This window comes from Trachurus trachurus (assembly GCF_905171665.1).
Source record: "Trachurus trachurus genome assembly, chromosome: 14".
Classification (NCBI taxonomy): domain Eukaryota; kingdom Metazoa; phylum Chordata; class Actinopteri; order Carangiformes; family Carangidae; genus Trachurus; species Trachurus trachurus.
The window spans coordinates 4,311,319-4,328,296 of NC_139903.1; the positions used below are offsets into that span (position 1 = coordinate 4,311,319).

Genomic DNA, 16,978 nt, shown 5'->3' on the forward strand with positions numbered 1-16,978 from the left:
ATGTGAAAATGATTCGATAGAGAAATGAACAGAGGAACTAATTAGTTTTAGTCCCTATCACCAAAAAAAAAAAGCCTTAACAGGTTTATTTAATTGTGTGACCTGTTCCACTAATTAACAGCATCTACGTACCATTTTATATCCCAGTAATAATAATTCCTTCTGGCAGTAAAATATGAATAACATTAGCAGTGGATGGAAAATAATAAGAGCAATAATATTCCATATAATCATTAACGCCTGAAACAAAAAAACATCCCGCAACAGTGATGTAACATCAGCTTATTGATACTATCTTCATTCCTATTAACAGGATGTTTAATGAGTTTAATATATATTGTTGTTTTTCTGAGTGAATATGTGAATATGAGTTGAGCTCTTTGTGTTTCAGCTTCGCACAAACTCTTCTAAACTAATCAGGACAAAAACAGCAGGAAGTCTTTATAAAACTAATAACTACAGTATAGGTTTGTCAGTTTATAGAGGGTGCTCATGCTGCGGCTTAAATTAAGTAATTACTAAAATGTCACCAAGAAACACTGTGTTAAAATATAGTCTGATGATCTTCATATAAGTTATAATGACGATAAGCAAACACAATCTATTCTAACTAATGAGTAATGACACGTAAATCGAGCTGTCACTGTGGTGTTGAATTCAGTTCATCACGTGTAAAGTTTGTGAACAGTGTACGAGGCACAGATGTATATAAGTATGTGCATGTATAAGTATGTGTGTGGGTGTGTACTGTATGTGTGCATACTGGTATGTGTACACAGGCCCACCCTCTGATTGTGATTGTGTATTGTGTGTGTCTCTGTGTCTAAAAGTCTGGTTTTATGTTTTGTATTTATTATTCACCATGCTTCTGTATTATTGATGATTTGATTTTTTGTTGGTATCATTTGTAAGCATCCCCTCTAAAATGAGATGGTGCATTTCAAGAAGCCATTCTTTGCAAATAACATCTCTTAAAAGGGATAGTTCACCCAAAATTCAAATTTCACTCATTATCTACTCACCCTCATGTCGACTAATGGCTGGGAGAAATTTCAGCGTCCTCCGTGCCTTCTCTGAGTTACAGCGGGGCTCCGTGCAGCACTGCATGTCCATATGATGGTTGAGAACGGAGCTCACTTCTCTTCGTCCAAAAAGAAACACCAAAAAACATCCAAATACCTCCATAGTGCTCGTCTGTAATGTCCCTCTTGTATTGAAGCCCCAACATGAGAAATTGTTCCAAAAAAATTTTAATAAGTCTATGTTTTAAGCTTGTTTGTAGCGGAAGCTCCCAGCACTGCTCTTCCTGGTCCGTCCAAATCTCGTGCGATTTGCATTGACACCCAGTTCACGGCTCCGCAAATCGATCCGGCAGAGCAACACTGGGAGCTTCCGCTACAAACAAGCTTAAAACATAGATTTATTTAATTTTTTTCAGAACAATTTCTCATGTTGGGGCTTCAATACAAGAGGGACATTACAGACGAGCACTATGGAGGCATTTGGATGTTTTTTGGTGTGTCTTTTTGGACGAAGAAAAGTGAGCTCTGTGCGCAACCGTCATATGGACATGCAGTGCTGCACGGAGCCCCCCTGTAACTCAGAGAAGCCACGGAGGACTCTGAAACTTCTCCCAGCCCTTAGTCCACATGAGGGTGAGTAGATAATGAGTGAAATTTGAATTTTGGGTGAACTATCCCTTTAACAGTGAGAGTCACATTTAATGAAGCTGGTGGACATCTATTCTCTGTTAGGGTTAGGGTTGCTGTTCATGGTGTAAAAAGGGTTCTTCACACTAACATGAGAACATCCTCCTACAGCTGGGAGAAGCAGCAGAGCGATGACTTCACACTAGAAGTCCTAATGATGCGTGTTAGCCCTTTAATTTCCTCCCTAAACTGTGAACAGTTGTGATCAGCAGCTCCTGGAGGAGCAGCTGATCTCAGGTCGGTTCAACCAGTTATTATTATTACATCCAATGACGGTGTTCAATAACAACGACACTGTGTCTGTCCTGTGACTTAGATGAAGGTCGGATCACATTTTATAATTTAAAGGGCCTATACAAGGAGTTTCAGAAAGCGGACGTGTTTTCACACTACATTTCCCATAAGCCTCTGCGCGCACTGTGAAATTCTTGGACCGGCACAAGACGGACGAAAGTGAAAGCATTTTCCAAGAATGTTTTCATTAATTCAGAGCAAAAGTCGGAGTTTGAAAACGATCAGATACCGTCGTAGTTCCGACCATAATCGATGCCAACTAGCGATCCGGCGGCGTTATTCCTATGACCCGCCGGGCAGCGTCCAGGAAACCAGGAAACTAGGAAATGCTGGGCGAGTCGACCACTAAATAATAATAATATCAAAATAACTATAAAGACAAAATGATATATTTATCGAAAATGGACCCATTGACAAGTGTGTAACGTAGATTCATCCACGGTAATATGAGCAAACTTCACAAGGTCTCTTTCCCTCGGGTCAAATTGACCTGGGACATTTTAAAATCAGTTCAGAAATAAAATTTTACTTTGTAATCTATTAACATATATAGTCTTTATCTCAGTTCCAAACAATATAGATAGCATATGAATCATGTTTGCAGTTAATCTCTACTACATCATTAACTTCATTTTACCACTGGAGCCACAGTTGAGATGAAATCAATATCACTTTGTAAAAGCCACAATATTCTGGTGTTTGGTCGCTGCTGGTGGAAGTCGAACTCCAACCGCGAGATCCTGCAAAGGATTCAAGTGGCTCGGCCTTGACGAAGCTCCTCCAGAGCCACGGAGGACGTAACACAGACCCGGCCGGGATGATCAATCATGACCAGGAAGCAGATTTTCAATGTGTGATAATAATTGAGTGTCCCTTTACTGCAGTTAGAGTAAATGCGTAATTGTTTGGTAGAAATCTGCCCACAGAAAACAAACCGTTTTTTTCCGTCCACCAGAGAGCCACTTGCTCCTCATCTGCTCACACGAGAATTTTCTTTAATGCTGTTTTCAAACTGTCAGCTCGACCCTAAGAGGTTGGTTTTTCTTGAAGATATTCAGTATCGCACACACGGCGTAATGAATACTTAATGAACACAATGCACAAAAGAAATAAAACAGGAATTCCTTAATAATAACATTAATCAAGGCTGCTCCAGAGGGACATCTGGAAACTCAAACATTAGCAGTGAAATCAAACTGCAGCAACAGGTTTGGGGGGTTACATGGCCCACTCACTCACCCTGCTTTAGTTTCTGTATAACCTTAATGACAACACTGTCTGTTCCAATCAGCTCAGTGCTGCTCCGCCATCCATTTTTCAAACTTTATGACAGTTTTAATTGCTCCCACCTGCTGCCGGATCGACCTGCTCAACAGCCACTTTTACTCACATGTGTGGATGCAGACAAAGAAGTCTATTAGGTGCAACTTGACTTGCTGCAGTGAGGTCACTAAGGCATTAAATTAGTTCCAGCCTGTCTACCCTCCCACTCCTGAGTGTGTGTGTGTGTGTGTGCCTAAACACACACTCACACAGACACACACACACACACAGACAGAGGAGTGTGTGAAGTGCCAAATGCTAGATTCATTGTGTGATTTCTTTCTTTTTTTTCTTTCTTGGTATCTTTTCTTTCCCTCTCATAGCCTTCATCATCAGCTTCATTTGCAGCTTTTGCTAAAGAGATGTTTACTACTGAGTCATTAAACCAGTGAGCATCTCAAAAAGCTCTTGACATCAGTTTTTAATTACTACCTGTCTATTGTCCGTCATTCCACATATAAACCCAACATCTTGGTGGAGAACTGATGTTTTTCTCACTCTTTTCTTGCATGTCTGCTGCTGCACCATTCAGATCTACACCACTGTTTGTTGTTGGCTGCTGCTCTGTGATTGGTCAGAGTCTCATCAACAAACACTAACAATCAGCCACAACTGTAAGCACTTTTAAATCCAGGTTAAAAACATTTCTCTTTTCATGTGCTTAACTTTAAACTTGATCTATTTTCTTTTATTTTACATTTTTATTCTTCTTTGCTCCTGCTTTTAACACTGTGTTTTTGTTTTTATGCTGTTTTTTTTTTTAATGTTTTGTCTTTATGTAAAGCACATTGAGTTGCCTTGGTATATAAATAAAGATGCCTTGCCTTGCCTAACACCGTGGGTATTCTACATATATGGTTCTTCAGAAAAGAAGTCTTTACTATACTGTAGCTACTTTCATAAAAAGTGCCTGGTCAATAAGAAAAAGTGAATTATTTATGTGAATTCCATCTGGTTTTTGTTTTGTCTGTGCTCTGATGATTTTGTTTGTTGTCTAAATATGAAATGTGTCTTGTAAGCCCTTACAGGCTGGGCGCCTTAATTGGTGCATGACACTTACTGTAAATAAATATAAATTTGTTCATTCAATTCATTCATAAAATAATCATCTGTTATGTATGTTATGTGACCCGACTGGATGAACTGATTGTAACTTTTCTTTTTGTTTTACTGTGTGTGTGTCTGTTGCAGGAATGTGGTTGTGCTCTCTGAAGTTCGACCTTTTTATGATGAGATGAATTTCTGAAAAAAAAAAAAAAAAACCTGCTGGTACTATGCTGCGTAAAAGTTATCTCACATGTCTTATACCACCAACTCTGTTTCTGATTAAAACATCCATCTGTGGTGCGTGTTCATTATTCTCTGTGTGTGGTGGGGAGGGGCGGGGCAGGGGTCAGTGCTCCCTCTCTCTCTCACGGTGCAGGAAGGAAATCTGTTGAAGCATCAGTGACAGACCCTCTCCAGGTGTGAACTAGTGCACTTACAGCTGTGCAGGTGCTTAATGCCAGGTTGGACAGATCCACAACTGCATGATTTGTTATATATTGTATATTATAAAACGGAAAGGTGAAATCCGGCGATCTGATTGGTTGTTAGCCGTGGTATAATGAGCATATACCACGGCTACTATTCTAAAGCCTTATCACAGCGTAGGCTATCACTCCACATCAGGCACGTATGACTGGTATGAATGGAAGTTGTTGTCATGTATCCATGACAACGGACTGTTGCAGTCCGTAGCCAAAGACAGTTGATGTTTTTACGATGTTAAAAAATGGACTAAAGTAGTTGAATTCACATGTTTAAGGTGAACTTTCACCTGTGTGGAGGGTTTACAACGGTAGAGGGGACTGAGCAGTGACTTTCACCTGAAAAAAAGCGGAGGAAAAGACGAGATGCAGAGCTAACTTGGAGCTAACGTCTGGAGAGGTTCACAGTGAGGCTATTTTATTGAATAATATGTATGACAATTAACTTAATTCTGTAATTGTGCTGCTTGTTTTTGATGTTTGATGTCTCTTGTTACCTTGATCTTGTTGTGTATGTTTGCTTGTATCTGTATTTCCTCAGGACATCCTTGAAAAAGAGATTTCAATGGATCATTCCTGAATAAATAAAGGTTAAATAAATAAAAATAAATAAAAATTTCTGGTTGAATAAAACTACATGAAATTGATTGCATATCCCTCTTTCATATTGCCTTCGCGTCGGGCCGAACAACGCCCCTTAGCCGTGGTATAATGAGCCTATACCACGGCCTGTCGTGATACAGTATATTGCTTAATTATTATGCAAAGAATGAGAAGATATTTACCCATCTAACAGGTCCATGGTGGACGTGGTGGTCTCGGTGTAGAGCAGGGTGTGTCCCAGCAGGCTGCTCTTCAGGTTCTTGCTGTAGGTCTCCATGCTGAACTGCGTCCCGGTCTGGGAGTCTGAGGAGTCGGTGACCAGCGGCAGAGAGCCCTCGGGCAGCGGAGGACCGTCATGGAGCTCAGCAGTGGACACCATCTTCAGGGAAGTCTTGGACAATGTGAGGAGGCCATTTTGATCGGTTTTTGTCTCCGCCCACTTCAGGAAGCTGGACTTGGCCTGCTGTGTAGAGACAAGCACAGACAGACAATGTGATTTGTTTGTTTTCTTAACCATAGCAGCTTTTTCTCTACAGACACACAGTCTACAGCCAAATCCATACATGCTTTCAATGCTTTCAATATTCAATTACTTTTGCATTTAAAGCCCCAGTATGTAACTTATTTGGCTTTTTATTAGCAAAAATCAAATAGTGCTTTCATAAATGCGTATTTCACTGAAGTGGAATCACACCCGCATACAAATGAAAGCTTTCTGGTACCTTAGAATGAGTTGTTACAAGTCGTTATAAGTGGGCGACGCACCGAACCGAGGCGGCCATGTTGCATCGTGACCGTAGGTAACCACGGAAACTGAGTGGAGCTGTGGGCTCGGCCTGTTAAAACTGTCACCACTGTGTAGTGTGAGGAAGGACGGAGGCACTGGTGTTGCATTCAGGTGCAGTCAGGCAGACGGCCGTCGGCAAACCAACCGGATGTCATTTTACTCCACCAGAGAAAGACGGTAAAACAATACCACATCACCATGACAACATATTGTCATGCCTGTATTGTTTTGCCTCGTGCTGGCGGACCACTTGTTTACATAGACGCTTGTTTATCCTGTTACATGCAGCATCTGTTGTCTGTCTGACCTCTGCCCGATTTCAGGTGAATGCAACATCAAGAATACGTTCCGATATGCAACCGCACCGCTAGATGGAGGGAATTCCTACACATTATACCTTTAAATATAAACGGGTCTAGGTGCTAATGATGAGCACCTGTGATGTACATCATTTATTTAACAACAAATCTCACACACTGTATAGTCTCATTTAAATAAAGGCACTTGTTGAGGACTGATTTCTTTGTTTATAGTGATGAGTGCATCAGTGTAGATCGCTAAAATTTCCAATAGTTTCTGACCAGCCGCACTGTGACACAGAGGAATCAGTGACAATAGATAAAGCACTGGATAAACATCAGTATTTTGTGGCCTGATGTGGGATTTTCTGACATATGAAATTAAAAACAAAATCTCAGCAAACTTGTCCTTTAATGTTAGACTGTAGGCACAGACACAACTCAGCCTGCACATTTTCTTCTGGCTCTGCCACGTAAATATATCGCTGGAATTGCTAAGACACAGACAAAGTCCGCCTAGCAACAGAAATAAGTTGAGCGTGGGTGTTCAGTGTGCGCCGGATCAACTCAAAAAACTGCACTGAGCATAGACACATGTTGAACTTCTGACACATTTGACGTCTCTCATTTCAAGACACTTCAGATACAGTAGATTCGTCCAAAAACTCCCGAGCCCCAAATATGTGTAGAATGAGTTAATCAGCGTGTGTGTAGCCAATCAATGACATAACAATTAGGCAGCGGTCCCAGAATGCTCTATTCCTGTCACTCCCCATTAGTCCAGTGTCTCTCCTGTGTCCTAACAAAGGCAAACATGCTGATTTTGATGTGGACCTCTTTCAACTCTCTCATTAGGTTTTACTTTTTTACTCTGGCGTTGTCTGTGCTGCTACGTGTGCGATGGAACAATGTGAAGCCGTGGAGTGACGGACTGAATGATTGTATGGTAATGATAGTAGGTGGCTATGGTGATAATACTGGTGGTGGTGGTGGTGGTAGTCATGGTGGTGAAGCTGTACGAAGGAGGTTTTGTAGGTGGGGGATGAAGATGAGGACTCATTTTACAGTCTGTATCCAATAAATAAGTTATTTTCCCAGAGGCTGCTGGGAACTGTCATGTTCATATTTCACAACTGCAGACAGTTTCAGCAGTGCGAGAAGAAAGTGTTACACTTTTTTTCTAAACTGCATTTGGATATGATCTGACTGTCATTTGTATTGCATGCTGTACTGTATAGGAGTGAAGAGACACTTCATCTAAGAGTGCAGATTATCATTTCATATTTAGTGGCTTTTGTGTGTGATTTCAGTAAAATGCAATTTATTTAATCAAAAAAATAAAATAAAAAAATGACAACAATGCCTGGTTACTAAAAAAAACATTTGCAGCAGTTGATCTGAGGATTATGTTTTGATTGATTTATTAATCATTTTGTTTACCAAAGTGCAGCGAAACTCACATTGGAGGAGATTCAATAAGAGAAAATTATTTTTGCTTGACAGTTAACGTTGAATTATTATCACCGACTGAAGCCTGAAACATCTAGACAACTTGAGGAAAAGCTGCAGAAGCCGAGCCAACATGAGCGAACCGAGAGTTCAGCTCGACTCCTCAACCCACACAACAATCTGGAAACAATTGTAAAAATCCCCCCCCCTGTTCGATTACTCTGCTGCTTGTTGGTACAAAGTGGCTGGGGCAGCGGGGTCAAAGGTCACGCAGCAATGCAAATATACAACAACGGATACAAAAACAACTGCAACACTACCGTTGCTACAGCTAATATTAGTTTAATGCCGTTTTTTGACGGGAAGGCCTGCTTGGGGCTCTGTGCCTCGGCCGTATATACCCGCTTCACTGGCATCATGTGGAGAATCTGTGGATGTGACCAAAGGCCGAGCTGCTCTGAAGAACGACTCAGGTCCTGACTTCCTGCTACCCAACAACCTGGAGCTCTGATTCCCCCTAGTGGTTGTTAATCAGTACTTGCATAGTCAAACGCAAATCTTCCTGTACCATGATGATGAGCTCAAACTGTACAAATTGCCTATTTGGGCGAAACATAATCAATTACCTGTAATTCATTCAAGGACTTTTCTGTGAAAGGGAAAGTGCCAAGAGATACTATGACCTTCGGGGTCAACATAAACTGGCACAGCAGCTGCAGCTCACAAGGACAACTCTTAAATCTATGTGTGTCTCAGTTTGTGGAGTAACTATGTGGAACAGTTTGGCCGAAAACATCAGAAACAGTAAAAGTCTAAGTGAGTTTAAAAGAAAGTTTAAACAGCAGATGTTTGACGTGTATAAGGAAGATGGGGGTGGTTAAATTAGATTATGTGCAATCTAATTTATGTGCAAAAATAATGTTCCTATAGTTGTTTTTCCTTCTCACATCCTTAAAAGTATTTTATATTTCTGAGTTGAATGTGGTCTATGTTGTTGTTATGAAGCACCGTAACATCTTAAGAAAGAGCTGTAACTTTAAATTATTTTACCGTGGGGCTCTTTAATGCAGGATTGTACTACCAGACTGACTTTTTTTATTTTTTTTATCTAGGTGTTCCCAGTACGCTGCCAACGGAGTGAATATCAATTCCCAAACTCTTCACATGACCTTTTCCAGTCATTCCAAAGATATTCTTAGAGCGTTTTAATTAGTCTGCTTTCCACAGACACATGGGCAAGATGTAGTGAACTTCAATGTTTTCCAAAAAATCAAACCACATGGTACCCAGAGGAGGAGCACTCACTGCAGTCAGTCACTCTGACGGCTGATCAAAGACTGATCCACTGCCCCCACATGTTTGTATTGGCCTTGTGTTCACAGACCTGCTGTAAGCCTGCAGCTGCTCACATATGCACATATATTTGCATGCATTTAGAGGGGCAAATTGTTTCCACATGTGCGCCATGCAGAATATCTGTGCTGTCACTCTTACAATTAACTTTAATAAAAACAATCTGGTGGCCAGAGCGTGCGTGTGAGAGAATGAATGAGTGAGTGAGTGAGGGGATGAATGGTTGGTTAGATGATGATGATGATGACGGGGGGAGCTGTTATTTGTCCTAAGAGGCAGAGGAATGTAAAGATAACACTCGACTTGATTCACTTCCTCAGACCTCAGAGTGAATTTTCTCCAAACAACGGTCAATCAGCTGTTGGTTTAACACTTCAGAGTTATTTTCACCGCTCTTTTCCTCTGCCTGTGTGCTTGATGTTGCAGAAAAAGGTGTTTCTCAACAACAATCCCATGGATCGATCACATGACTGACGGCAAAGACCATCAAGGCCATGACAAACACCACGCTTGCTTCGCTGTAACCTTTTGCTGCAGAGTATTGACGGACTGATGAGCACTGCAGCGGCGGCTCTTACCTGAGAGGTGGCCAGCAAGTGGACCGGGGTCGGTGCTGGAATATGAGTGAGTTCACAGCTGAGGCCCAGAGAGACGAGGATCTCTGTCAAGACTTCATAACGCAGCGCGTTGCTGACCTTCAGCTCATCGAAACCTTTTGACGTCAAATTCTCAGGTGCGGTTTCCAGGTGGACCTGCAGAGCCAGAGACACAAAGAAAAATCTACTGTAGCAAAGAAGACCCTTACAGCTTCAACACCAGTGACATGATTGATTTGATTTATTACTCTGTCTGGAAATTCTTTACGTTATGGATCGGACCGCGGCCTCTGCGGCGGCTCAAAGACGCCGAGCAGCCACAGATGTGACCCGTTCTGCCCTAAACGTGCTCCAAAGTTCACGTTTACATTTTGTTTTCGAGATTTTTTTTTTTTTTTTAACATGGCATAGACTATTTTCAGCTTTCATTCTAAGCGTTTGATCAGTGGAGGATTCAGTCTGTGTTAAAATGCCTCTCAGGGTTTGCAGTTAGGTGGTTTGAAGCCGACGCAGCTGATGAAGAAGAAGAAGACTGTTGACTGTCTACAAAGCCTGCCCAGTTATTCCAGGGTCCCAGCAAGTCACACTTCAAAAGTCTGCAAGACTTCACTGAGATTAAAGGTGGGAAGCGCAGAATATTCTTCGTTTTTTTTCTGAGCAAGAATGCTGACATTCCTTCACCATCCTCATGTCTTTGAACTTTTTTATTTAGTTCCAATGCCAGGAGCAAATGTTGGCAATTTTTTTTTTACCCCATTTTGATGTAACAGTAAGTTTCTCTCTAATTCTCCAGATGCTGAAAGGTATGCATCATAATTTCTGTACCAGCTACATTATTCAAATGAGCTGTAATCATATAATAGGCGACACACACACACAGATTCAGTTCAGCCAGACCAGGCTGTTTAAAGAAACGTCTGAGCAGCGCATAAGAGACACATCACCGCTAATGTGCTGCTAATGCTGCTAATGGCCCTAGAGAGCCACGTCAGAGATGCCACAGGCCCCTCTGGCAGCAGCGAGGGGGTGTGTGTGTGTGTGTGTGTGTGTGTGTCATGCTTGGGCTTGAGCTCACATGGCTCTACGACCAGATGAAGCCAGTATTGTATCAGATGGGATTTAATCAGCAGACCAGTATCATATCAATTATAGAAATACATAATCATAAAACCATAAAATCATCTGACAATCTGGAGGAAAGTTTCTACTCACAGTGAATGCAGAAACCTATTTTCACATTTTGCAATATACGTATGTAATTGTAGAACTTGTTGCATGTTGCAAAATGTTTAAAGCTGCAACATGACTTCTGCTGATTCAAACCTTTTGTGAAAACATGCATCTTTTTCTAATCCAAAGCTGTCTCCTATGTTTGTTAAGAAGATGTGGGAGAGGACAGCTTGTCTATTGCCAAGTACAAAGGTGGATACAGTGGATCATAGTGGAAACTGAACAATGGCTGATCTTCTTCTGATCCTGTCAGTCAGTTGATAAGATGACTGTTCAGATTAAAGGGCCCATATTATGCAAAATCCACTTTCTACTGGTTGTGTAGCGGTCCTATGTGTTCCCGTGGCCTTTCTATGACGCCTGGAGGTGAAAAAAGTCTGTTCACTCCCTTAATTGATTGCTACACTTTTTTGAGATCGTGTCTCCAAACGGGCGAATTGGAAATGCTGCACTGCTTGACGTCACAAAGCACTGAACTCCAGTGACTCCACCTCCCGGTACTTCCTTATCCTCCCCCTGGGCCAGTCTAGAAAAACGTGAGCTCCGCCTGCTGACACTTTTCCGGAACAGCGACAGTCCCCCCCACTTTTAGATTACTGAGATGTAGAGCTGCAGATTGATTTGGAGACAATATACTACAAATACAATATGGTTGGACAACTTAGACCCATGTGAAATGGTTGAAAAACAGCATAATATGGGACCTTTAACCAGTCTGGTTCTTAAAGGTCTAAGGAGCAGTGTTTGGTGGAGAACATCATGTGAGAAAACATATGACGCATATCACCACATGATGAAGACAATGCAGCGCTGACAGAACATCAGGGTGACCAGGTAGCCCGACGCTGCTCTAGTCAGGACTGGTCTGATCACACCACTACCTTCCTCTAGGATATTACAGGGGGCTGTGGCGATGAGAGGGGCGTCGGGCGGCTCTATCTCTGCAGCTCTGCTGCAGGACATGAGAGTGAAACTAAATGGATTATGTCCCAGCAGCTCTCCCTACAGCAGCCGGTCCAGGAGAAGTGACAAGATTCATACAAGCTCTGTCCAACTATCTCATCCCTGCAGTGTCTTTCATGTCTGAACCAACTGCAAACTACAGCCCCATTAACAAACATACACCTGAATCAATATGTTACTAAAACCTCTGCCATTGTCAATCAAAATTGAACAATATGAATGGAAGATGTGTCGTTTGAAGCTACTGTAAAGAGCCAAGTATCACATGCAACATAGAATGTCCCGTTTCACATGTAAAATGTAATGTTTTTATACTATTCTGATTTTATTAGTTATGTGAATAAATTCATTGATTGACTGATAAAAAAAAGAATTTGGAGCTGAGCTCTTGTGTTGGATTGTTGTAGATTTTACATGTGTTCTTAAAGGGACAATGAGGAGTTTCTATTTGGTCATAAAAAAGTCTCACGTTAATGTGGATGAATCTCCGCTACCCACACTTGTTAATGGCTCCATTTTCGATCAATATATCGTTTTGTCTCTATCTATCTCTGTCGTTATTTTATTATTTTAATTAGTGGTGGAAATGCTGGGCGAGCCGACCAGTGTTTCCTTACTTTCGGTTTCCCGGACGCTGCCCGGCAAGTCATGAGAATAACGCTGCTGAATCGCCGTTTATAGTCGGAACTACGACGGTATGTGATCATCTTTGAACCTCTGACTTTCATTGTTGATGAATGAAAACATTCTTGGCAAGATGTTCGTCTTGCGCGGGTCCAAGAATTTCACAGTGCACGCGGAGGCTCATGGTAAATGTAGTATGAAAACACTTCGCTTTCCAAAACTCCTCGTTGTTCCTTTAATAAAGTGGTGTCTGAGCTGTGTGAGTATAAAAAAAAAATACATTTTTGAATCTTAAAAACTTTTTTAAGAAATGTCATCTCTGTAAACTACAACAATCATCACTTTTAAGTAATGTCACATCTTTACCTGACAGAGAACAGCTTCCCCGCCGTCGCCGTGGGTTACCCTGACGATCACCATGTCTCTCTGGTGGGAGACGTCTCCTTTCAGCTCCCCCCACAGCTCCACCTCTCCTCCCCCCTGAGTGTCCCTGATGTAAACGTTCCCGCTGGCCAACACGCTCAGCTCCAGCTCCGTGCTGTCTTCCTTGGTGAAGCTCAGCCTGCAGACCTTCTCTCTCCGGCTCTCCCTGGCCTCCAGACAGAGGCCTGCGGGACACAGCGTGGAGGACAGACCCAGCACCTTGCCGCCCCGGCTCAGGTAGGTGAGGAAACGTGTTTGGAGCTGGGGGGTCAGGGTTTCCTGCTCCGCCAGCACCAGCAGCCTGGTGTTGTCCAGCCACGGATCGCTTAGCGCCTGCTGCGGCTGGAGCGGATATATAATGTTGTTTTCCATGTTTATACACTCTGATAAAAGCTGACGGACCGCGTGGAAACGTTCCTGGCAATCGTTCGTGTACACCAGGACGTTTGGGGGTTTGCCGTTGCAGTCGTATCCACCGCTTTGACCGAACAACCCCTCGACGTCGTGCTGAAGCTCATCCAGAGTCTCGGCCCCGCTGTCCAACTCCGAGTTATCATCGGGAAGGTCCGGGATGTTCTCGGCCGAGGCGTATTTGACGGAGAGGATGGTGCTGTTCTCCATCTCCAAACACTCGTGGCAGCTGGACAGATGGAGGTGGTGGTGGCCGTGGCCCTCCATGTGGTGATGATTCCCCAGGGAGTGGTCTTCCCGGTCTCCAGCAGATCCCAGGTCCTGGGTGTTGTGGAACGGCTCGGACCCTCGTCGTATCTCCAGTCTCCTCTTCGCCTCCGGGGTGAGGAGAAGGCTGCCTTTACGACATTGCGGGTGCTGCTGGTCGGCCAACAGGCTGCAGAGCGAAGGCTTAGTCCGGGGGGAGCCGAGCCATTGTGGTGCTGCAGTCTTTTGGTTTTGTGGACACTGCTGCTTCTTCCCCAACAGTTCACTGATGGTGGATTCTTGGAGGACGACAGCTACAGCCACAAAAACATTCAAGAGGAAATAGATGAGTGCTAAGGTTGCAAAATTCCGGGAATTTTCAAAGTTGGAAACCTTCCATGGGAATTAACAGGAATTAACGGGAATATATGGGAATAAATCTGAAATTTACTAAATTGAAGGTTGGGAATTTAAATAGTATAGTTGGGGAAAATTTCATTTTACTTTTTGATTGTTGTTGTTCAGTGAAAGAATTGATTGTTCATACAAGAATTAAAACTTGATATTTTATAAATCTGTTGAAATGTCATGTTAATTGTATTATTTTGCATGGATGTCTGCTTATGACAAAACAAAATATTTACATTTATGTTTGGACATGATACAGTTTGTTTAAATTACCCCCAATTTCCAGTTAATTCCCATAAATTCCTGATAATTCCCATAAATTCCCATAATTCCCATGGAAAGTTTCCAATTTGGAATATTTCCCAAATTCCCCAGCTTAACTTCCCATGGAAAGTTTCTGGAAATTTACTGGAAATTTTCCGCCCCTTTGCAACCCTAAGAGTGCAATATTCAGACTGATAAAACCATCTCGCTCTTCAGCTGCCACCGTCTTCAACATGTTCTCCAGCAGGTTGTTAACTTTTGTCTTTCTACTGTTTGGTTTTAAGCCGGTCGTGTGGCAGAGCTGTCACTGAAAACAGCTGAAAACAGCTGCCTGCTGCTGCTGGAAACAAGGTTGATGGGAGCGAAATCTGTGGGCCATAAAACATTAAAAAAAAAGAAAAGAAAAGAAACTAACTTCAAAGAGTCTAAAAAAGCTCTGCAGAGCTGAAGGAAACTACAGAGTTGGTAATTAATTCTGTGTGTTTTTTTCATTACAGGTGTCCTCTTGGAAATATGAGATAAGAATTAAAGTTTTCTGGCACTTATTCTTGCTGGTGAATTGATTATTCTACTGACTCAACTTTACAAAATAGAGCATAAAGCCATCAAACGAAAATGTGCTGCAAGAAATAAATGAACAGATATGTGGTTTTTTTTTCTTCCTACAATTGTCATTTGAAGATAACAGAACAGAACAACAGAATATAAAAAGGACAGATATGAAACAGAATTGGAGGCAACATACGGACTATCTTTGAAGGTAGAAGTCCATCGTCGAGCTGAAGGCGATCCTCTATAAAAGCAACTCCCAGCCGACTGAAGTTATCTACAGTGGCCTGAGCCACCGCCCTGAACGGCTGGTCAGGGCTACAGGCCAGAGGAAGACAGTAGTCAGACCACTTCAGCACCTGCACACAGCAACACACCATGCATTAACAGACACTCGGCAGCACTGGATACTTCACAAGATATGTTATTAATAAAAATGAAACCCTAACAAAAAGCACAGCACAATGTTTCCCAAAGATAATTACATTTAAGTACCTACAAATTATTTTTCTATCCATTTTCCAGCCAATTTCATGTTTCCTTTTTGCTTTTTACATCCATATCTTAGATGTATTCTGTGATATTCTGATTATTTCATCTATCCTCAACCCTTAAAGGGATAGTTCACCCAAAATTGAAATTGCACTAATTATCTACTCACCCTCATGTGGACTAAGGGCTGGGAGAAGTTTCAGAGTCCTCCGTGGCTTCTCTGAGTTACAGGGGGATTTTTGACTAAATCATGTAATTGTAACTAAAAGATGGGTGACATATGGGTGACTGCTAAAACAGTCTAACCTACAGCACAGGTAGCACTGTGATTGTTAAGTGACTAGGTTAGCAGTTAGTAGTTAGCAGTTAGCAGGACTCCATCAGCTCTGTGTTGAGTTTGTGCAGCGTTTGACTTTGTGTCATCATGACTGACCAACAGGCAGGAGCAGATTATATCAACCATGTACGATAAACATTAGAATTAAGACACATGGAAGATAAACAGTTTAATCAATATTTAGATATGCACACATATACAGTAAGTAGCAGCACTACATGAACTAAAGTAGTAGTCAGTAAGTGTGCAGCCTCAGATCTATTATTTCTAATCCATTAAATAGCATCATCAAAAGCCAATTTAAGTAATTGATAGAGACAAATACAACTGAAGTTAGCTTAGTTACTGTTCACCTGTGTGGCACACAGTCATATACAGTATTTCCATTAAAATGGTCTGGTGCCTCCATATCATATATATCTGTTATTTCAGAGGTCTGCAACATACTCTTTAAAACTCCCTGTCACAATGTTTTAGAATAAAAGGTCACATAAATAGGGTAAATGAGATTTATTTTAGTAGCATGCACTGACTTAAAGTGCAGCCCGACGCGTGACCGCCTGTGTCATTCACCATCAACCTGGATAAAAGTATGACAGGTATTCTGCAGGTGGGGGAGGATGCACTGTTTCAATTGATTTATTGCTACATGTGGGAATGTCAGACTGATTTTGTAACAGAGAAAATAAAATAAAATCAGATTGTCAAAACAATCCGTCGGGGGGCCGGCCGTATATAACGGCTGGTTTTTTTGCGGGGGCTGAGCACGTAAATATAATTTCATGAGATGAGGGTATAACGAAGTTAAAGTGTTTGGGAATGAGGTCAAAACGTCTTCAAAAAGCCAGTTTTACTTAATTGGAACCGTGTTTCTGACAATAGCTGTGTCCCAATGTGGGGCCGCATCCTTCAGAGGATGCATTTGAGGACTAATTGCATCACAGCGGCGCGACAGGGCTGTCCCATTTCAAAGGCTCCTTCAAACGCAGCCGGCTAAATGTGACCTTCTTTTTCTCTCTCTCTCTCCGACGGGTGGATCCTTTGTGGCCCATAACCACACATCCCAAGATTCATTGCTCTCCGTCGGTA

The 16,978-nt window shown here is 42.1% G+C and overlaps 1 protein-coding gene across 2 annotated transcripts in view; it reads right to left on the minus strand.

Moving 5' to 3' along the window:
• Positions 1 to 16,978, minus strand: part of hlcs (holocarboxylase synthetase (biotin-(proprionyl-CoA-carboxylase (ATP-hydrolysing)) ligase)) — a 47,255-nt gene that overhangs the window by 21,910 nt on the left and 8,367 nt on the right. For both annotated transcript variants that reach the window (XM_083986416.1, XM_083986415.1), the window contains 4 exons: positions 15,257 to 15,419; positions 13,126 to 14,153; positions 9,925 to 10,098; positions 5,641 to 5,921 (listed from right to left, as the gene is read on the minus strand). In XM_083986416.1, the coding sequence (XP_083842542.1) occupies positions 5,641 to 5,921; positions 9,925 to 10,098; positions 13,126 to 14,153; positions 15,257 to 15,419 (1,646 nt within the window). The remainder of the gene's footprint in view (positions 1 to 5,640; positions 5,922 to 9,924; positions 10,099 to 13,125; positions 14,154 to 15,256; positions 15,420 to 16,978) is intronic.